This window comes from Zalophus californianus, chromosome 14, assembly GCF_009762305.2.
Source record: "Zalophus californianus isolate mZalCal1 chromosome 14, mZalCal1.pri.v2, whole genome shotgun sequence".
Lineage (NCBI taxonomy): Eukaryota > Metazoa > Chordata > Mammalia > Carnivora > Otariidae > Zalophus > Zalophus californianus.
In genome coordinates, this window is record NC_045608.1 from 12,936,055 (window position 1) to 12,959,947 (window position 23,893).

Below are 23,893 nucleotides of genomic sequence, written 5' to 3' on the forward strand. Positions count from 1 at the left end.
ACTTGGCATCTTCTTTAACAAACACTCTTGTCATGTTTATAATATGCCTGTTAACAGTTCTTCATAAATACTAATTTCATTTAATCTTGCCAAAAATAAAGATATTAGAAGTATAAGATATGAAGAATTTAGTGTACATATATTTTGGCAGAAAAAATGTGGCACTTATCCTTCAGAGATACTCATAATTCTAATTTTTCAATAGTAACAGTAATTTGTGTACTAAATAGATAAAATGATCTACCGGCTTTTAAATTATTATGGTTATTACATTATTAATCTGTATCAAAATTTTAGTATTAAGATGAATGTAGTGTTAAATACACAACAGGGACATGATTCATTAAATTTATCTTTTGATTCAAAAATCTTCAAGATAAACATTTTTATACTGTTTTCAGGACCCCCCACCCCCCGCAAAAGAGATGCATTTTGTTTTTGTAAAGGTCATCTTCTGAACAGCCAGAACACCATCTGGTAAGCAAAACTTTTAAACTCAAGCACATAAATGAGGAAAAAACAGCTGGCAGAATTGTAAGATGTGTGGTAAGGCTGGCAGAGCAAAGTCTTCTAAATCTAACAAAATGTAAAGCCAAGAGGGAAAAGCAACTTACTTTCAGGAAAACTTGCCAATTTAATTCTCTCCTTTATCCTCCAACTATTTGCAAATTTTCTTTGAGATCTACCTTGAAGATATTTGTTCTTTAAAATTTAGTCATAGCTAGAAACAATCTGAGGACTCAAATCACAAAAACGATTTTCATGTCATTCTCACCTCATATACAGCGCTCAAGTCCCTGAAAAAAGTTTTGGCTCCTTCGAGCAAGGCCTCATTTTCTGGACACACCACAATATAGGCAACATCACGGTGGCCCCCATATGGGTCCAACAACAGCCTCTCCCAAAATGGCAAAGAGAATGGTGAGATGGTGAGGAAGTCTTTGTCATAGCCTACCAGCAGAGTGGGAATGGGCAATGGCTCAGGAGATTCTTCTGAACCTGTAACAAAAAGGCAGTTAGAAAGGTGCTTGCAAGTCTGTTTCCCACAACCTGGACAACTAAGAAGTTCTTGGTGCATTAGTCTTAATTCTGGCATCAGAAATTTCCTCGTAGGTTGACAGGATCACTCTCAAAAGTATTCTTCAAATCCTCTAATTATATGGCCCCCGATGAAGAACCTTATTTCAATGAGTCAGAACGTACTTAGAAAGGTCCAATAAGATCAGAGGGCAGATTAGAACAAGTTACAGTTAGTTTTCCAAGCAGCACTACATCATTTCCTTTAAATTAAGCATTATAATCCTGACTAGGAAGAAGTTGACAGAACTAGTTCAGAAGTTCATCCAGATGAAAATACAATGAGGATCAGGAAGATGAGGAAAATCTAATGAATACTCTATTTAAGTATTATTTTCCTCACTGACCTGGATTCTGCCAAAGATGCTTAGAAAACTTAACTCCAAACTGACTTTAGGAAAGAACAAAGATTATAAAATTTAATAGTCATGAAGAAAAAGATTCTACTTTGTCAGTGAAGCTAGGGCTTGACAGTAACTAAAGCTAGCTTTTATGGAACAAAAAAAAATTAAGAAGGAATTGAAAGAGGGAAGAGATTCTACCATAGGTTCCCCGTCCTGCCATTTTGTGGAACTGCTGCCAGGTCAGTGGTCCCTGCACATGCTGTATGTTCTCCCAGGTCCTGCCCGTGCGCTTCTTTTGGATGGCATCTTGGAGAAAGGGCTGCAGTGACAACAGCATGCGGACCACATCTTGGGAGGAGAGCATGCTGATGTCTAACACTGGAAGAGAAAGGAAATGAAAAGGAACAGAAATCATAAAGGGGGATCAACACTCTCCTCTTTCTTGCCATCATTATGGACCTCAGTTATAGTCCATGACAAAGACGTTATTCGTGGTAGATTTTATTTTCAGTAGATTCTAAAATGCTTGACTTCCCAGCCAAGAGAAAAGGTATTTTATTACTTTATTATTATAAAGTAATTTATAATTTACTATTGGAAATAATAAAAAGAGAAATAGGTTACTCTGTACATAAGAGGTTAACTGTAGAATTGCTCAGAAGTAAAAGGATGGATAGGCCTGACTCTTTAAAATCATACAAATCGGTGTCCAAGGTTGTTCATAGGAAAAGAGGGCTGTGAAAGTTTGACTACTGTATTATTTTTATTTACAAATATCAAAGTTTTTGAAAGTATGATCAGTGTGGGGGGAGGACTTAAATAGAAGCTCTTAAAAACTGTTTAAAATGCTCTTAATGTAAAATGTTTTCACAAAATACAAAGTGCACAGAGAGAAAGACAACTTTCCACGCAGGCAGAGGCATAAGAAAACATGGCGAAAGCAATGACAGGACCAAAAGCCATCTGTCCACAGAAAAAGGTAGGACTCATGGTTTCAGAAGTAACATTCTTCCTACTAAGAGGAGGGGCTCTTAACATAGAACCTGAAAAACCTCTCAGACTCTATGCAAAACTGTGCACGCATGAACATATGCGTATTCTTTTCCAGGGAGAAAGGTCCATAAACGCTCATCAAATTCTCAAAAAGATCTGAAGAAAGAGCTAATGAAGTTTGAGGTGATGAGCTGCATACCTAAAGACCTTTCCTTACCCTTCCTCTTCTAGCTGATTAGGAAAGGAGCACAGATGGAAATCTAAGGTTTATCTACCAACTAAATCTGAAACACAGGGTGAAGACATCTCTAGGTATATCCCTAAATCAAACACAAGTTGCTAATCTAAATTTCCAGCATCTCGAGGAAAAACTGGGAGACCTGGGAAGCCGCAGACCACATTCCTGCACGAGCAGCACGGCTGGACTGAAGGAGCAGTGCCCCCTTCAGACGGCTCTTCCCACCCAGCTCTGCTGCCTGCCTGAGAAGGAAGCAGTGGTGAGCGCCTTTATCTTCAAGCCTGGGCTTCTTTTTTTCTTATGGTATAGAAAAAAGTACTTCTTGTACCCATGGCTCCTATCAAAAGTTGGAAAATCACAGACCAAGAGAACCACAGGTCAGAGAAAAAAGCAGACATCATTCTTTGTGGCTACTCGTGTGCACGCAGCAGAGAACGTGTTACTGCCAAACACGGCGAGGGCACTGCTGCTTGCAAATCTGGCTCCGGCATCATTCATTTACATTATCTGTCTGGTACTAAGCTTCTGACTTTGGAACCCAAACCTCCCCTGCAAAAGACTCTGCTATTCTTCATATCCAGAGATGACAGTACTGATCCACCCACACACTGCTCTTCTGTCTGAAGGCTACCATCTAGTAAAAGGAACCACCCAAGATAATCACCCACATTTCTTTAGGGGAAAGACCGTACTTTAATTCATAAATGCATCTGGCAGACATTATTAGAGGCCTGCTAAGTACAAGGCACTGAGCTCAAACCTAAGCAGTTGCAGACATGAGTGTAACCCCTTGAATACTTCCTTACAAGTCTCCACCTCCGAGAAGTCTCCTGGCTTGGCTACTCAGAAAATGTCTATCATCCCCTACTCTACTGATCTCTGTCCTCTAAACATACTTTCTCATTCCAGATTTCCAACTGTATTTAGGAAGCTTATATAACCTTCTCCCCTACAAGGGTGAGAGCTGTTCAGAGCAAGGTCCATGTTTCATTCATGTAACCGACCACGCCAGCCCAACCTGTTCCCACCTTTCTACAGAAGCAGTTCCTCACCATGATCAAAAGATATGTTTAATCCTCTTCTTAAAAGCTCAGCAGCACTTTAATGCTTCTTGACCACTCACTCTTCTCTTTCTTGAAACTTGGTTACATAGCAGAATTCACCAAAACTCTGTCCCAAGCCCTCTTGTCATTCTAGGTTTCCTCCTCCTCAGTGAGCTTTCCTCCTCCTCTGTGCCCCTGACTTGAGTATCTACAAACCAACTACTCCCTTTCCTCTAAGCTGCAAGCCCGTGAAGCCCTAAGTGTCTACCTGACATCTCTACCTGGATATCTCAGAAGAGATCTTTAAAATTTCCAAAATTCAACTTAGAAGCTTTCTCCCCAGACCTGGTCTTCCTCCAGTACACCTATCTTTGAATGACATCACTATCTGTCCAGGTTTACAAGTCACAAACCCAGGTGTCTTCCTTAACATCTCGCTCTCTGTGACCCCGAAAATCCAACCCACTACCAAGTCCTGCAGTCCGACTACCTCTTCAATATCTCTTGAATGTTTCCACTTCTTTTCCATCTCCTTTGCCAAGACAAGAAACCAAGCTATTATTTCTTATTTGAGCCGCTGCACTAACCCCCTCGTCTCTCCACCATTCCTGCCATTTCCATCAGATGTCAATGCTTCTTCATAAACCTATCAATGATTTATTAGGGATCCCAGCCCCAGCAGGTCTCAAATGGCTCTTGGGAATCTAGCCAGCTCCAAGCTTCCTTCAGTTCTTTGAAAATGTATTTATTCATTGGGGGGGGGGGAGGGAGAGAATCTCAAGCAAATTCCCCACTGAGCGCAGAGCCTAACTAAGGGCTCGATCTCATGATGCTGAGATCATAACCTGAGCCAAAATCAGGAGTCAGATGCTTAACCGACTGAACCACCCAGGCACCAACCCCCTTATAAAAAAAAAAAAAAAAGAGATTTGTTTATTTGAAACAGAGCCTTCAGTTCTTTGAAAGCTCCAAGCTCTATATAACTCTGGGCCTTCCCTCTTGCTGCTCCTTCTGCCTGGGGCACAATTCTTTGCTCTCTACCCTCTTTAGCCAGTTACTCTGTACTTGGCACTGAAATCTCTAATGTTACTACTTCTTTAAGGAGGTCTTTCCCGATCCTCAGCCTAGGAAGACCCTCCCACCCCACGCTTTCTTCGCTTATAACGGTTCCCCCTAATAATATGCTAATTTGTATAATTATTTGATTAATCTGATGTCCATCTTCCAGAATAGATTAGAAAATCCCTCAGAGAGGTGCCTTGTCTCAGTCATTTTGGCCCCCAGGATGCATCACAGTAGAGTGAATGAGTAAGGGAAGGGAACAGCAAGTTGCATGGCTCACTTAAGAGCTCAACATCACAGATTATTTGTCAACTGGAGCTTTTCATAATAGAAGAGCCAGTGACATGCCTCAGGAACCACAACACAAACTAAACTGTAATTGTTATAAGAGATGCAAAACACTGGAAAAGCAAAGGAAGGAGAAAATGCTCTGGAAATGGGTAGAAGGCTTCATGAAGAAGTATCATGGATGACTGATCTAGAACGGGTAGATTTAAACATGCAAGGTGCACAAACTATTCATCTGTGTACTCTCATCGATGCAGATATGCAGCAATCGTAAGTTTTCCATAGGAACTGCCTATAGGAATTAATTTGAGAAGAAGTTTTCACAAAATAGTCCCCTCAAAAAGTGTTTCAATATAAAACATTGCTCCAGTCCTTAAATTTAAGAAGATTATCCACAGAGCTCTTTAGTTCTTTTTTTTTAAGAAATGAAGTTTAAAATTCTGTCCTGTAACAAAGTAAAGAAAGTTTATAATTTACCATCATACCAAAATAATTTTCAAAGTAGACATGTATTCTGGGAAACGTACCGTTGCTGTGAGGCCAAGAGTGCACAGTGGCACTTCTCACCAGAGCTTCATCTACTTTTCCACCCGTGGGATTATCCACATACTGACGGCCCTGCTCCAAGGCATTAAAGCATTCCGTCCAGTAATCATTATTATCTGCTTGCACCCGGTCGTAACTCCAGCTTACACAGGGAAGAGTCTGGCGACTGTTAGAGGAAATGTAGTCCAGGAAACTCAGTGAAGCAAAAGGTTGTGTATGTTGATTCTGGAGGAGGAGGAGGAGGCTTATAGGTGGCTCCGGGGACTTTCTGGCTCCCTCCATCTGAGGGAGGAAGGTAGTCTGACACATCATTAAGCGCCTCTCCGCAGCCTGACCAATATCAGAATTCTTCCCAAAAATATCCAACTCATCTTCCAGGAAGAGTCCCGAATTGTAGCCAAGTTTGCGATTCATAATCGCACTAAACCCACAGGTACAGCGATACTGGTCCTCGTTGGAAGAATCGGGGATGTAAAGCCCGACATCGGCCCCTTTGATGTTCATGTTGCAGGCACAGATGCAACAGCTGTCAAAGTTTCTGTCTTTAAAGATATTCATCACAGAATCCGAGAGAATCAGGGTGACATAGAGACTGTGGGCTTCAGGAATTGGCTGCATGGTGGCAGGCTCCACAGAGTTCAGGGGCCGCGTGGTAGAGGGGGTAGAAGCTGGTGACCCCTGATCGGTGCTATCATATTTAACCGACCCTTGACCACTGGCAGTGCCCCCACCTCTGGGAGTTCTTGGGGTCCTGGGGGTTCGTGGTGTGGGGACAGAGAAGCGAGGGGTTGCTGGAGATGGCAAAACTCCTGCTCCACTGTTGCTGGCTGGGGCAGCGCTGTTCAGCGTCACCGGAGTGTTCATCTGTGGTGTATTCAGGTAGTCTGGGTCTGCTAGGCTCCCGACACTAGGCACATTACTGCAACAGACAGTACCAAACGGGAATGGGTGCATGTCAGAGAAGCTGGAATACACACACAATTACCCCACCTGGCCTGTGCATTTCTTATCATTCATGCAGTACCACTAGGTAGAGTCAATTTTTTCTTAAAAAAGAAAAAAAGGACTCAAAGGAGTCAATAAAAGCGGAGCGGAAAGCAAGCAGCAAGGTATGAAGAATACTACACCATACACCAAGAATAATACACCATTTTCCTTCTACTTATTCCACATCTAAGCAATCTTCATCTTAATCTTTCAAGGGAACTTTACTGTTCTTACAAGAAAACATGGTGCTGGGTTTGGTCAATGTATTTTTGAAAAAACTGTATCTGGTAAGTGGAACTTTAACACATGAGTTCAGATGCTAAATTAGCTAGAAGACCATAGGATAAAATTTCCATCTAATCTGCAATTACATTTTTGTCACTTTTTAAAATTGAAAGTCGGCCACTGTACTTGTCCTCTGAGGCCATAATCCATGTATGATTCTAAAGCAGTTATAATCAAACACACAGGAACATTTGCCATTTTTCTAATTTTCAAAGCACAGTCCTATCTAGGCTTGCATTTTTATAGTACTGAGTGACCATGAAGGAATTCAATTGTAGGAAACCCACTGGCCGGTATTACACTACAATTAATACCAATATCACCTATGTAGCTAGGAGACCTTATATTAATTAGATGAATTGCACGGTACACATATTGTATCACAGCTTCCAAACTTCTAACAGATTTCTGTGGGGTTGTAGGCAATTTTTAGTTCATTGTAAATTTTCAATATGCTATGCATTACCTATAGCACAATTATTTTTAGTTCCCACAGACTGATCACATTGTGTTATCTATTTTTTCATAAGCAATGACTTCTTTTTGGAATAGCCACACAGAAAACAAAACAGTCTACGATGTTTTGTTTTATTATTGTAAAAAAATTTTTTACATACATTCTTAAATGTACATGTGAAACAGCAAATGAGACCATTCTTTCCAATTAGAAGGTATCAAAAGAATACAGATTTCATCTAATGCTTTTCTTTTGAAATCTATTAATACTGTGCTTAAACTAATGTCCTTCCAATAAACTACATATTCATTCACTTATAATTTGGAAGAAGAATGTCATAAAGTAATGGCTCTTCAAATAATTTTCTTGTGATTTTTAACTAGCTATACCTAAACTACCAGCTTAAAAAACCCAAATCAAGCACTAGAAAGAAACTAAATCTGAAGCACAGTGGTATCTTTGAGTACAGATAAAAAATGATCCAGAAACCGTGATTAGCAATCACTGCTATCTCAGAGACCAAAATAATAAGTGTGTAATAATGATCTTCACTCTAATTGGACTCCATTCAAATTCTCCTGTTTGACAAAACCCTGAAATATATTATACAGTTCAGATCAGAAAAGGAACTATGACTACTAAATGAAAACCTAAATAATTAAATTGCTCCCTAGGTAGTAAGAATGGTTTAGCTTGTATAGTAACCTGATTTTTCCCATTCAATAAAAATGAACTGAGTACCAACACTATGCTAGGTGCTGGGTATTCAACAGTAAAAAGGGGAAGAAAAGTTAGCTCACAGCAAGTATGACAGATGTCAAACAAGTGAGCGCTGGTGTGCTGAGTGCGACAAAGGGGTGGCCAGGGTGATGGGAGACCCCAGCAGAAAGAACTCACATAGTCTAGAATTGTGCTATCCAATAGTGTTATCACTAGCCCTATGTGCTAAATTTAAATCAACTTAAATAAACTGAAAATTCAGCCTAGGGGCACCTGGGTGGATCAGTCGTTAAGCGTCTGCCTTCGGCTCAGGTCATGATCCCAGGGTCCTGGGATCGAGCCCTGCATCGGGCTCCCTGCTCCATGGGAAACCTGCTTCTCCCTCTCCCACTCCCCCTGCATGTGTTCCCTCTCTCGCTGTGCCTCTCTCTGTCAAATAAATAAATAAAATCTTTAAAAATAAATGAATGAATGAATAAAACTAAAAATTCAGCCTTGGTCTCAACTAGCCACATTTTAAGAGGTGCACGGCAACAACATCAGGGCAGGGATGCCATATTGGAAGGTGCAGATACAAAACATTTCCTTCATCAAAGAAAGTTCTTAACAGTGCCAGTTGAGAATACCAAGGATCTTTGGGATGGCAAGGGATAGATTTAATACATCTAAACAATGGTCTAAATTATTTATTTATTATTTAAACTATCATACAGCAAAGGGCTCCATGTCACTTTTTTGAGGGGTCTCCGTGTATAAGAAATTCAACTGTCAAATGGGTTCCTGGAGCTGCTGCATTGGATGAGAATGGTGTGGCAACCCTTCTGGGCTTATCAGCTCCGCCGGACTAGATCAGTCCCTACTTAAGCTCAAGTACAACTGGAGCACGGCAGCCAAAAACAAGCCCAGAGATCACCACCAGGGTACTTCTAAGCACATTCTTTCCTCCTGCTGGTTAGTTGTTATTGCCACAATATTTCCACAACCATTGGAACCTTTCAAAAATCTTGTGCAGGAAGTCAGGCAGGATTATACCATCGTAAAAAAGGGAAAGACTCAGGTAAGCTGGTCACTTAAGGTCATACACAGGAGTAAACAAAAAAAGGCAGGAATGGAGTCCTATGACAGCACAGCTCTACCTCCCCAAGTCTGGGTTCTTTTATCCTACACTCTATCACAGTTTTTCACATTCCGACACTGACTCTACATACCTACGCAGAAAGCCTGTTTATGACATTAAAGTTGGTTTTGTCAAGATGGTTTTATGTGATGTCACAAATACAGCCCACAGACTGGATCTGGAATTTGTCTTATTGTTTTATGGGCTCCTAAAATGTAACTCTGAATTAACTACCACCATTTTTAAAAAGGACATTTACATAAAAGTGCAGAACTTCAGTCTCCCACATTCCTGCCTGAACAATGCACTGTAATTGCATAGCAAACAGTCCCTTTAAATAAGGCATACTCTTGGGCGCCTGGGTGGCTCAGTCGGTTAAGTGTCTGCCTTCAGCTCAGATTGTGATCCCAGGGTCCTGGGATCGAGTCCCGCATCGGGCTCCCTGCTCAGCAGGGAGTCTGCTTCTCCCTCTGCCTCTCTCTCTCACTCATGAATAAATAAATAAAATCTTTTAAAAAATGGATAGGTGGATGGACGGATGAACAGATGGGTGAATGAATGAATGAATAAATAAGGCATACTCTTAACAGTTCCATCAAAGACGCTGCTCTTTCCTACTGTCCCTGAGGATGACACTGACCATCAGTGGTGCCAAATCTTTTGCTTTACCCAAACCATGTCATCCACACATTGTTTACCTGGTCCCGACAGAAATTTGAGTTTATGGCCTTATATTTTTAAAGCATTTATTTTATTAAGAAATTATTAATCACAGGGGAAACTGAATCCGCACTGTGACAGACTGCTGTTTTTTGGTAGAGCGCTACGCGCCCAAGCTGTATGATAAACACCCCCTCTTCCTTCTTCCATATCATACCACCCGCTGCTGCTTTCTTATATGACATGGGGTCAGCAACAGAGAAAATGTCCATGCTAACACTTCATTTTAAAGTGCCTGAAGTAAGCACATTTGGAATCACCAATATATAAACTAAATACCACCACTATCCAAATAATATTACCAACTCCAATCTAGTGTTTGATTCTGTGGTAGACACAGATCTGATGCTGAATGAGCATGAACACCACAGTTGTCTCTGCAAATAACCTTAGTTTATCTGTGTACATAAAATTTAGTTAGAAAATATGCACATTTTCAACACAAAATAATGTGCACAAAAGCATGAATGGCCAAGAAAGGAAAGTTTCACATGCTATGCTGATGTCATCATTTTAAGTAGATATTTGGTTAAGATCAACACCACATTCAATGGGGCAGGTAACGTGATGCAGTCCCTGCACGTACTTGTAGCCATCTCTATTGAAAATGGCTGCAGGCGGCATGGGCAGTTGTTCAATTTTCGGAGGGATTGCCCACGAAGGCCGAAACAGACAGGCGTCAGGGATCTTCAGAGGTAGCAGGCATTGGCTCGGCAACATCTTCAGTGGAGCAAACATGGAGGATCCCACAAAAGGTTGAAAGGTTGGAACTCTGTGCACATATGAAAAGTCCTGTGACAACAAAGGGGAGGCCAGTGATGATGCCGGTGAACAACTTAGGACACACCACGACAGTAACAAAAATGACTGGAGTTCAGTATCTCTCTCATCTAATCGGCAGAAAATGCTAATACCAAAATTTTAAATTAAGACACTAGAGTTAATATACCAAGCAATGTACCTCGTGATCCAATTCAGAGGATTCTTAGAAACGTATGTATACATGGCATAGAGATAATAGTATTTTGAAGATGTATGTGAATCTGCTTAAAAAACACCCTGCCTTGATAAAATTAATATATTGGCAATTACCTTTACTTCCTCTGGCTTGGGACTTCCTAATCCATCTTCTACTTCCATTTTGAATTCAGTGAGCTGTGTTGAAACCATACTGACCATAGGGCTCTCCATCATGCCTAAGGCAGTCACTGTCTCTGAACTGATTCCATCTTTATAATTCATTACAGGAGAAAATGCAGGGTGCTGTTCCAAGGAAGGAGGAGTGGGGAACATCCTTTGCAAGTCTGCAACTGCTAAGAGAAGAGAAGAGAAGAGACAACAATATTTATTTTAACAGGTAGGACTTCTAAAATATCCCAGTTCGTAGGCAGGCACCCTACCTGCCATCAGAAATAATGCTAATTGAATGGCTGTTATCAGTTATACAACAGAATATTAATAATGGAAGTCTCTAAGAAGAAGGCCATCAGCAGAAAATTATCCTTTTCTGGAACTTTACCACTATCCCCTTGATGCTTTATGATTTGGCTTCACAATAATTAAGTGAACAAAGTCTATGTAACATACATTTTTCTTCTAACAAATGACCGCCTAAGAGTATAAGGAGATGAAAATAAGTAGAAGCTGGAAGAAATTAGATGGAATAACTTTATTAAAAGTTCTTTCTCTGCTTACAAATATGTATGAAATATTTCAGAATTATATAAAAATGTCCTACAGCAAATTTTACAGGGAAAATCCATCAGGCATTTATACTACAAAAAATAGAAATTGTTTGGAGGTAGAACGGTGGTTTAGATGTAGTAGGATTACTTAGCTAGTTTGAAAAATCTACCACACTCACTGCTCTTCGGGGAAATGATTCCATATTGACATTAAATGCTGTCCATACTGACATTAAAATGAAACTTCATAGTTAGGTTTAATAATCCTACCTAGAACCAAAAGACAATTTATTAAAAATCCAACTAGTAAAAAAAGTATCTTTTAAGAAATGCTTAAAACAGGGACTCTCAATCCTTTTTTAAAAAACATCTTAATATACCTGAGGTTAGCCATCATCATTAGCAGGGGCTCATTAAGGCAGGGATTCTGAATGCAGGAGCAGATGTAAGCAATGTAAGTTGTAGTTGTGAAACATGGCCACTAGGGGGTGTCCTGTACAGCACATTTATTTACAAATTTGGAGTCAGGCCTTTAAGTCAGTGTTCTGGAACGGTATCTGATGTCCCAATTTCCGATCATATTGTTCTTTCTAGCAACTTCAGCATTTAAAGAGGCAAAGAGTAACCACTGACTAGACTAAGATACAACCTCTACTTCTGAATCAGAAATTAATAAAGAACAACCACACCACACTCTGCCCTGGGCTAGAGTCTGAGGCAGAGCCGTATAAAGCAGCACCATCCCACCATCCGGAGTGGATCCACAGCTCAGTGCTGCTACAGTAGGGTCAGGTCACTTCCTCCCTGGAGGCCTCAGATCCTTCATCTAAATGGCTGAACTAGATGTGTGATTCTCACCAGACTTACTTTCTTTCCTTTGTTTATGGGGGGAGGGGGAAGCTTCCACCATATGGAGGCAGAAAAAAGGTAAGAACCTCTGCATGAGATGATCTTTACCTTGTTTCCTAGTTAAGCAATTCTATAATTCTGAATAATTTACCCTCCCCTGGCCTCCGGTGCTTCTCTGTCAGACAAGGAAAGGAAGAGGCCAACAGACAGGACCTCAGGTACCAACTTTCCCTCTCATCAGTGAAGCTCCACTTCCATTTATTCCCTACAGTAGGACTCTGTGTAAGATTTCATTAGACAAAGTGGTGCCTGCTGCTGCCAAGAAAAAAAGAAAGAGAAAAAGGGAAAAAAAAGGGGGGAGGAAAGAAAAAACTAAACCCCCCCCAAGTAGATCTTCAAGGCACCATCTTGCTAGGACAGCATTTTACCATTAAGGAATGTAACAACTCATAGAACTAGGGATATAAGCCAAGGCAGAAACTCCCAGAGAACCGCTGGAGTCTGAAGAAGAAAAACAGGTCTTCAAATGTAGCAGCAATGAGATCAGTAAGTTTTCTTTAAAACAAGAGTAAAGACTTTATTTAATCCTGAGTTAGGTTCCACTTGAAATACATCCATCACCTTTATCTTTCAGTCCCTACTCCTTTTCCCAAGCCAAAGAGCAGCTATGGGTCAATTTTAACATAAAATTAATGTTTAAGTACATTATAACATTTTAAATTCTAAGTCTACCTCATAAAATCTTCAAACTCATATTATAGATCTTAATCATCAAGTAAATATTTGGAAAATAAACTGTACAAATTCTCTTTGTGTTAATATGACAATGAACTTAAACATAGCGTCTCCTTCGCATACAAGTATTCTGGCCATGGTATAAAGTTTTACCAAAAATTATTTTTACCAAATTGGCTACTAAATTTTGTCTAAGAAATGTTATAAAGGCGTTTCTCACCTGGGAATACTCAAATTCTTTGATGTTACCTAACACAGTTATGTATCTCAATTTTCAACACCTCAGCCACCCTGATATTTTTTACCAAAGGTAAAAGAGAACACACAAAAAAAGTATGGAAAATAAGATTCTACCTGCCAGAGACTCACTTTAGAAAGTGGCTTTCACTATTATTACCAGATATATTTTTTTAAGATTTTATTTTTAAATAATCTTTTCAGTCAACGTGTGGCTCGAACTCACAACCCCAAGATCAAGAGTCACATGCTCCACTGACTCAGCAGCCAGGCACCCCATTATCAGATATTCTTTTTTTTTTAAGATTTTATTTATTTATTTGACAGAGAGAGACGCAGCGAAGAGGGAACATAAGCAGGGGGAGTGGGAGAGGGAGAAGCAGGCTTCCCGCGGAGCAGGGAGCCCGATGAGGGGCTCGATCCCAGCACCCTGGGATCCTGACCTGAGCCGAAGGCAGACGCTTAACGACTGAGCCACCCAGGGAACCCCCCATTATCAGATATTCTTAAGGAAGACTCTTAACCTCTCTAGCTTCAAGTTTGTCATCTGCAAATGGTAATAATATCTACCTCATATTTTTTTGTACACATTAAATAACATACGCATAGAAGTGAACACTTCACACCATGTAACATCTAAACATTCAGTAACTGATGAAGCCATCAGTAAGTGATGAAGCCTGCCCTCCCCATTTTTGACTGGAAAAAAGACGAAAATGCTGTTAAGTTATAAGGAATTTCTGAAAAGATATGACCCTCAACAGGTTTTGAGATGAAAGAAGGAACCGGAGTCAAAGTGGGTAAGACAGAAAGAAGACAGAAACCCAGAGAAACATTCTGGTCCTCCAAAATAGAAAACCATGGCTTGTTTGTTCAATTTTCTTCTTAAAATGCTAAAGCAAGGGTGAGAACAGCTACCAGAATGGGCTGGAGTTGAGGTGTACCATTGTATGTATTATTATCACACAATACTACCTTAACACAGACTTGATGCCAAATTAAACCGAGATATTACTGCGTGTTGATTTCTTCACTACTACATTACTACATACATAAATGAGTAATTATGGACCTATTCTCTCAAACACAGTATCCACTAGCCACATAGGCTATAGAGCACTCAAGCCAAGGGTTGTCCAAACTGAGATGTGCCATGTAAAATATTCCACAGATTAAAAAAAAAACAAACAGATTCCAAATAGTACAAAAAAAAAAATGTAAAATACCTCAATATTTAAAACACCGATTACATGTAAAAATGACACTACTGGTTATATTAAATAAATATATTATTTAAATTAATTTTACATGGTTCTTTTTTACTTCCTTTAATGTAACACTACTAGAAAATTTAAGACTGCTTATGTGGCTCTCATTTTTGGCCCACACTGTATTTCTATTAAATTGAATAGTGTTGTTCTAGACACTAAATTTTATAATATGTCAGTCTCTCCGCCTCAATGTACAATAAAGCTCTTGCAGAGATGAGAACGTCTTGCCAGGCTATTTCACGGTCATGTCTCAGGAGGAAGTATTGTGTGTATGTACAGATACACGCACGTACACACATTTACCCATGTATACTTCGTGCACATCGGAAGATCCTATTCACTCTTTTATATCTGTATTTGCCTAATGCTTATATTTTTGCTATATTTCAAATTAATTAATTTTTATAACCTGTACTTTATCATAAAATTTTGAGTAGCTTCTTTTTGAAACAATTATTTTCAGAATAAAGATGAGCAAAAGAAGAGAGTACACATATACTTTCCTGGGCAATGACAGTGACTAGAGGAATGGTGTGTGAGTGCAATATTGTGAGTCCAATAATCTTGGACAAGGTATCAGACATTTTAACATTTAACATCACAATGTATCACTTAATGTCAAAAAGGGCAGAGGTTCACTGGTTCAATACAAGGGAAAAAAATGCATTCATCTGACCTATTCCCTATGTATCTACTTTAATATTGTTTCTTTTAATCTGTGAATTCCATGTTTGCAAAATTCTGCAGTGCAGAGTAATAAAAAAAGAAAAATGTTTAATTAAAAAAACTACAGCAACTGGCTGGCTACCATTATTCATTTTCATACATGTCATGCTTGAGAAAGCTTTGCATATTTTAAAAAGCTATGGATCTACTAAAGCTGTCAAAATCCAATCTCTGTATACTTCACACTTCTACATTTGAGTAAATCAGCACACATTTATAGGTTCATAAAACTTTTTGACTCATCCCTATGACATAGTGGTTTTTCCCCTCAATTTGTTCTCATTACCAGCTGAAGTTAATGAGAAGGTATTAAAGAATGATTTGCAATGGAATTATGTTTCTGCTTCAGAGTATCCATGTAAGCTACCCTGTCTTTTCTCTTGTACAGTAATGTAGTTTCCTTGGCTGAAGAGTAACTTTAAAAAAAAAAAAAAAAAGGAAGTTTCTCTTCTTGTCATCTTATGCAATAAACTATTTGATCTCAAAATGAAACACAAAAACTTCAGTATGAATTAGAAAAAGGACCACAAATAACAAATGTTCCTCATCCTTGGGTAAATTAAATTTTTTGAAACATCTTACACAAGCTCTTATACTGGCATAACACTCTGAAATCACTGGGTAGCATTTATCCTACTAGAGAAAGGTTATTAGAGAAACAAACATAAAACCCATTTTTCCACATTCTAAACCATAAGAGTTAATTATTAATTTGAAAACAAAAGCAAAAGAAATTCAAACTAAAATGGTCTCTTAGCTGCCTGCCCCATCTCAGGAATTCCAACTTATACAAGTTTTAATTCACAGTTAGTATTCTGTTAAAAGAAAAAAAGGGGGGGGGGGACAGAGGGGAATCTCAGGTAAGGCACCACTGAGTATGAGAACATTTTGTATAAGTTATAAATAGTAAGCCAAGGCTCAATTTCCTTTTCTTACTTGGTGGATAAGGAACAGCAGCTCTTCCATCCTTCCCAAGAGGTCGGTCTTCTGCCCCAACTGCAGGCATTTTTGATGAACGCAGCGCAGGTGATACAGCCTAAGAAAAGATTATTATTATTAAAACAGGGCAACACACTTGCATCTAAATAGGGCAGCAGTCAACTATCTCTCAACATATGCCTATTGATATTTTGGAATAAAGATGCTTCCTTACATAGTGTTTACAAGTGAACTTCTAGGAATACCCACAGACAGTGAAGCCAAGGAGAAGGCTACAAGCTTATCAAGAATGAAAACCAGAGTGACTGAATCTTCTCTGCATGGATCTGGTAAGGGCAGACTGCACCATCAAAGCACAACTTACAGACCTTAAACAAAGCTTCCTCCCAGATCATTAGAGAAGTGGTTTCAGGGACACAATAACTAAATTAGGATGGTGCCTCTAAGGAGTAATTGGCTATCAGTCTGGTTTTCCTTCTGTTTGGAAGCAGGAAGTTACAAGAGGTGACCTCAAGCCATCCCAAAGTATTATTCTTTTATTTTTCACCACAAAAAAATACCCCATGTATCTTCTGTTCCTCCTTCCTCAGTTACTGTTCATCTTCATAAAAAATAACCTATTACAGGGGCGCCTGGGTGGCTCAGTTGGTTAAGCGACTGCCTTCGGCTCAGGTCATGATCCTGGAGTCCCGGGATCAAGTCCCACCATCGGGCTTCCTGCTCGGCAGGGAGTCTGCTTCTCCCTCTGACCCTCTTTCCCTCTCGTGCTTTCTATCTCTCATTCTCTCTCTCTCTCAAATAAGTAAATAAAATCTTTAAAAAAAAAGAAAAAAAAAACCTATTACATAAAATTATTGAAATATGCAGAGAGGGTGTTCTTCGATTTGTTGTTCAAAATAAATTAAGTCCTTTAATAGCCAAGATTATCTTTAAGAAGTCAAATGAATTAGTGGCAAGATAAAACAGTAAAAAAAAAAAAAGATTCACACAAATAGAAGGCCTTTTATGTATGTATACTTATTCAATGTCACAGGGTTGAAATGTAAAATTAAATTCAAAGACATTTGAGATGAAAACTTGAACAGCCTCACACCACCAGTTATCAGTAAGATGAATTAGCAAAAACAAGTCTGAGGTAAGCGATTCTCTTGATTAAATGCCAGGCTAGAAATCAGAGTAAAGCAGAAACAATCATTTCACAGAAATGAAAATTAGATTAAAAATGTCCAACCCTCCTTTACATATTAACGTTACTAAGAATATATTCAAAAACCAAAGTAAACATATCTTCAGTTAGTCCAACAGTAATACATAGTTTACACAGATGTAAGTATGATGGTTCTGAGCGCTAACAACAATCACTGGGGATGGTGGCTGGGAACAGGCCCTGGCTACTCCGCAATGCTTGCTTTGTACCCTTTCTCACTCCTCCCTTTCTACTTCTTTTGGATTCCTTGTCTCTTCATGTTTCGTCCCGCCATCCCCACCAAAGCAGCTAACCAAACCCTAAGGCCCATTAAAATCAGTCCTACCTAATGCCTGATGTATAGGGAGATAGTCAAGTTCAAAAAGGCTCTTGGATGCCTGGATCAACACACTAAGGAAACATGTCCCTTCTTGTACTACAGTTGTTCTCACTGTCATGTCCTTTCCTTCACACAGCCACTGCCTGAATTTCGGTCCTTGTGTTTTAATCCAATCAAAGTTACCAAATAGTACTCCTGCTTTCTGTGTATGAGACTGATGAAAACCAGCACTGGCTTCTACCTAGTCAGTTCCACACTCAGCAGCCTTCACGGAGGGGCACATTATAGGCAGAGTTTGAAGTCCAAAGCCATAAGTGTTGTCAAAAAGCTTCCTAACCCTGTCAATCTTTACCCACCACTCAGAGAGCAGACCAATGGTCTGTTCACTATGCTCTCCACCCTCAGCTGGTTCATCCTTGTTGCTTAACCAAGGCTCATTCCAGGTTCAGACTAACGCCTCTCCCCTGCCTCTCACTAACCCTGTCTTTCCGCACTTTAAGTCAAATCCTTTCTTGGAGGCCATTATGATCTCATCATCTTCTAAGTACTTAACATTACTAATGATGTATAGTATCTGTTAATCAGATACATTTTATTTTAAAGTGAGAACAGGCTTCAGAATTCTGATTCCTACTTAACCTTTAAACCTTAAACACTGCTCACCTGTCACTTTGTACTTGAACGTCCAGCATCTTTAGACGCAGGTCAATTACAGCACTCACAGTAATAAACGTGCATGTGTGTATATATTTTTGTATGTTTTTAAGTAATTTTTGACTTTATTTATATGCTACTTCTCCTGAGGTCTGTGAGTACCTCAAGTATCCTGATACTTGGGGTATGGTAATATTTGTAACCTCAAATACACGTCACAAAGGAACTGACCATCAAATGAGTAACAAATATATGGGAAATGGACAAAAGGGAAGGAAGGTTAAGTACATATATAAGTGAAAGAAAAATAAACTGATAAACTTATTTCCTTGAAGAGAGGACCTTACTCATTTCTTGGTCCCCCAGAAATAAACAGGTACTTCTATCTTCCCAAAAGTACAGAGGTGGTTAGGAGGACAATGACATAAATTTCCTGATTCAGAGCAGCTCAGCTGTTCTCCTAAGAATTATAATTCTTATCTGTCACTTTAACCACATCATGTCTTATATTATTTAACTTCTATGTACATAAGTCCTTTTTCCCGGCTATTGTGCCATAACCCTAAAAAGTATAGATCAAACTGGTTTATCTCTCAAAATGTAGACTAAGTTCTGACTGATGAGATGAATAAAAAGTTACGGGGCATTATCTTTAAAATCTGAGCTAAAGGGATTACATAATACACTTCTACTAGTCTCATGATATTTAGAAGGATTTAAAAACTGAATGGGAAAGATTTTAAAATTTACAACAGGAATAAAATAATAAAAGAAGACATTAACAAAGAGAACCCAAGGGGTGTTAGAGACTACACTGACAACTTTTAGAATCCTTTCAAAGTATTCAAACATTTCTGCAGAACTTTCTGAACCTGAAATAAGAGGCCCCAAAATTCAGTAGACCAAATGATAAGGAAATCCTCCCAACAGTGACCTAAGCCCTCCCATGTAGGAAGATTTCTGTTTCAGTAGCTATGGCAGACTCACCCCAAGTTCGTCATCATCGGAATTATCAAAGATGTTGTCTAAGTCATGCAGGGAAGGTGCCAGGTCTGTCACCTGTGTAAGGCTACTGGAGCCAGCTCTGCCAGCAGCATTATCCTGCCGGACGTCTGCGGGAAAGGAGGCAAAGACGCAGAATGAGCAACTTCATCCAGAGAAAAGGAGTGAGGAGAGGGCATGGATCTCAGTGAGCAAGACCTGCCTGTGAATTTTTTTCCCTAGGTTTTCAGTTAAATTTAGAGACAATTATTTCCAAATATGTTTATCAGTTTTGAAAATAACTGAAAAACAAACTATGAAAAATTAAAGATGGGTCAAATTATTGCTCTTACAGTAAAAATTTAATTCTAAATCGAGAAGCATCTCCCTTGCATTTTACTTTAGCAACAATCCAAGTGAGGCAAATAATCATTGTACACACCTGTTTTAGTAGCAGAACTGAAAATAGACATGGCATTTTTCCCATCAGGCACCGGCGTGGAATGACCTGGTGTAGTGACATCCTTGGTACCAAATCCATCCTCTGACTGTATAATAAATTCAGCCAAACAAAACACATGAACACCAACCCAAAGTGTGGAATATGAGGGAGAACACAAAGAATTAGAGGGTAGAATGGAACTTGTTATGAGCACAAGTATGATAAACCATGGTCTATGCAACCAAGGGAAATAAAAGGTATGTCCTTTCCCCTGAATTTAAACAGAACCCAAAAGTCCCACACTGTCCCTCCAATCCTATGGAGTATTCTGAGTCAATCTGGGTTTTATGCCTAACCAGTACTGGTGGCATTTGATTACAGACCTGCCATGGTGTTAAAAGCTGCCTTTAATAACATTTTAGATACTGAATTATGGTTCAAGCTTTCTGGATCTAGACAGATCTCTACAAAGGAATCTCTGAAGCATTCTCCTGAACTGTACAGGCCTCTTTTAATTGTCTTATTTCCTCTGTTCTCAAGAGTACCTCTTTAAATGGCCCAGTATTTTGGAATGTTTTAAAATTTAAGGCTAAAGACAGCAGACACCCCCAGTACTCATTTTTTATGACAATGAAACCAGTAAATACTGACACAATCTAGGAGTAGTGTTGATATTAATTCAGACAGATATATAGGTAAAGCGCTTGGTACAGTAAACATACTAAGCGCTCAATAAACAATAGATATTGTTATCAACATTTTTTTCCTTACATTTTGGATATTTTGGAATAATTAAAAAGAATTAAGCAGGGAGCATAGGCCAACAAGAATTAGCATATGAGAGGAAACATGCACCGTACAAGCTATAGCCTGGAAAATATGAGGCTTCATTTATGTTCAGCCGACTTTTAAACAAAGGTGAGCCATGACATAAAAAGGAACAATACGTTGTTCAATACAATAGTACCAAGAGCATGAATATGGGGACAGAGCAATCAGGCAAGACTACCTCAAACATTCTGCCTCAAAATTTTCCCACACACGTTGTACTGACAGAGATCAAAACCCACACCATGCTGGACGCTCTCTTTGTTAAATAGTACCTTATTCTTTTTCAGGGAATCTTTCTCTGTCCCTTGTTTGCATTTCTTGTTTGCCGTAAAGATGTATTTTATGTCGCCATCCTCAAAGGTATATGGATCATTGACTTCTCCCAAACTATCTCCAGGTTGTTGAGCTAGTGGCAATGGATCAAGGAAGTGGAGTGGCTGCATCTGGGGTGGCTTATCTTGCCAGATTTTAAACCGTTTGTTAGGTTGTGCTAAGAGTCTAAAAGGAAAATAAATGACAATTTAAGCAAGGTAAACAAAGTAAAAAGACTGATTTTTTTAAAGTAGCATTTATAATTTAAGGCATTTGCAAAACTTAAACTTAAGAAAATTTTTCTCTCTAAAGAAGTTCTTTTAGAGATTAGGTTCACAAATAAAAACTTAGTAGGTCTTTGTGAAGAATATGCTTTTGTCTCTGATTCCATGGATTCTGGCTAAGAGCATAAATGGGCTCTAAGGACAGACTACCGAGGTTCAAGTTCAATCTGTGTCATTTACTAACTGCTTGACCCTCGCTTCTTTCTCAGCTATAAAAATAAGGTAGTAATGTGATAGTGAAGATTAACTGAGATGGTCTGGGTAAACTGTGAAGAATAATGGGTAGCTCAACAGCACTAAAAACAGTATTATTACTAGATGCAGGATACATACCTAAATGCATGCAAAGCCCTCCTTAAAAAGTGTCAACATACAAAGAAGGCACTGACCACAATATGGAAAGTGTCATCAAGCTATATTTTTTGACTAACAAACAGCAGGCCAAAGATAAATTAATACCAATGTCCTAAATGCCACAATGAAATCTTTATATTGCCAACATGTTTAAATAATGACACATGTGAAACCTCATAAAGGACAAAGCATTTGACTTTTTAAGCATTTTCCAAATGTGGAGTCTAGAATGGTGAAGAAAAGCATCTTTCATTTTGGCTCTGAAGGGTGAGCATGGGGAGATGAGGAGGAAAGCCCCTCTCAGGACCCTATGCCTTGGTCAGTAGGTGATCAGCTGGGTGGTACGCAGAGTCGCCTTACCTTTGCAACGCAGTGCTCTCTGAGTTTACCTCCATTTTGGCATCACATCTGTCGCCCTGGAGCTCTGGGGGCCGGAACTCAGTATCATCAATGGGGGGGAGGCGATAACTGTGCCACCACTTGTCTGACGACTCAGGGTTCGAGGGCCTAACCCCACAATATAAGGATGTCTCGCTGACCTCTGCCATCAGAGGCAGTCTTTGGCCTACGAGGACAGTTCTGTCATCCAGAGTCGACAACTGCTGGAGTTCTAGCCCATTTCCATAGAGAGCTGGGTTCACAGGGACAGATGGCGGGTCCAAACTCTCTGTTTCCTGACCTCGTGGTTGAGGGCTGAGTGTTGGCGGCAGAGGGGAAATAGGGGAATGAGGTGAATCCATAGGATTCAGATTCATTTGCTTGCTTGTATTTCTGGAAGGCACGGCCATTTGTTTATCATACTTCCTACTGCTAGACACCTCTAAGGAGGAGTCTATCCCTGCCAACCCTAGCTTCTGTCCTGGTGTATCCTGCTCCATACAGAACTCGTCAGCCACAGAGGGCCTATGGTGAAATGGTATCAAGGGTCTCTTTTGCAATTTGTCTCCCTTTTCCGGTCTTTCTGTTGTTTTGTGCTTAGACGCAGGAGGTGGTAAAGATGAAGATGATGATGGTCCTGCACTGAACCCTGGTTGAGATATTGTGGGAGGTCGATTGGGTCCTACTGCACAACGTTTTAAAAGTTTATGCCTGAAATGAAAATTAAAGTAAGGTCAAGAAACACACATCTGAAATATAACTGCATCACTATAACAGTACAACATTACTGCATCATTGTAACATTATAAAAGAGATGCCTCTGACAAGGTTGTATCTTTTAAGCACACACGAGATCCCCAAATCACTGAAAAGGACTCTAAGTGTTAATTATTTTTATAATGACTAAAAACTGCCAACACTCTGATGGAAAGTCGTGAATCAATCACACACAAGTTAAGCAGATAAGAGATGGACTTAACAGTGCTAACCCCTACCAAAAGACTGATTTGAAAAATCCCCAAATCTTTCAAATTTGGTAAGGGCCTCAGATAATGTGTATTCACAATGCGTCTTAAAACCAAGAGTAATGAGATCATTTGCCAAGAAAGAGAGAAAAAAAAGCTTCCAATTTCTATCTTATAACACTCTAACTCCAATAAAGAATGGCTTATAACAGCTTGTAGTGTTGTAAATTGAGTATAAAATAATTATGTAATTCTCCCCCAAAGTGTGAAAACAAGAAAACGAGGGTCCATCCTACAAATATTTAACGGAATAAACAGACTAGAAACCTTATATGCCATTCTTATCAAAAAAGGAAGGGATAAAAGACAACTTTGGGTCTTCCAGACTCACAAAATTAGAAGTAAAAAGATGGTGAGTGAATATGAAAACAACAAATGCATCTGTACTAAGCAGGGTAGCAAGTCTGCTCACATCCTAACATACTTCTTGGCAAGCATGGGTGTGAGATATTGCTCAGGAAGGGCCCACTAGATGATGCCAAGGTTTAATCTGTGTGCAACAAAGTTATACAGCAGGTCAGCCAGTTCCTCCCAATATATAAATCCACCCAGGGAAAAACGTGAGCTCTCCTGCCCGTGCAGCAGTAACTCTCTGAGGCCACTAGGGTGGCATTAAATTACTGCTGTATCACACTCAATGGTGCCCTAGTGGGCAGTAAAACGGATTTGTGTGGCATAATGGGATGGTTTAGTCGGACAGCAGGATGGCCACCCTGCCCCATAAGGCCATTAAATAGTGTGAGGAGTGGACCATTCCATAATGGGTTTGGTAATCCTGCAGTAGATA

General features: G+C 39.5%; 1 protein-coding gene across 3 annotated transcripts in view; it reads right to left on the reverse strand.

Moving 5' to 3' along the window:
• Positions 1–23,893, reverse strand: part of MED13L (mediator complex subunit 13L) — a 301,840-nt gene that overhangs the window by 30,040 nt on the left and 247,907 nt on the right. For 2 of the 3 annotated variants that reach the window (XR_003516937.2, XM_027576372.2), the window contains exons 10-19: positions 22,064–22,792; positions 21,026–21,251; positions 19,923–20,028; positions 19,487–19,611; positions 16,317–16,416; positions 10,970–11,190; positions 10,464–10,669; positions 5,573–6,510; positions 1,620–1,799; positions 776–999 (exon numbers count right to left, since the gene is read on the reverse strand). Coding sequence is in view for 2 of the 3 variants with exons in the window: in XM_027576372.2 (XP_027432173.1) it covers positions 776–999; positions 1,620–1,799; positions 5,573–6,510; positions 10,464–10,669; positions 10,970–11,190; positions 16,317–16,416; positions 19,487–19,611; positions 19,923–20,028; positions 21,026–21,251; positions 22,064–22,792 (3,055 nt within the window). In the remaining variant the exon portion in view is untranslated. The remainder of the gene's footprint in view (positions 1–775; positions 1,000–1,619; positions 1,800–5,572; positions 6,511–10,463; positions 10,670–10,969; positions 11,191–16,316; positions 16,417–19,486; positions 19,612–19,922; positions 20,029–21,025; positions 21,252–22,063; positions 22,793–23,893) is intronic. The other variant, XM_027576373.2, reaches the window with a different exon arrangement.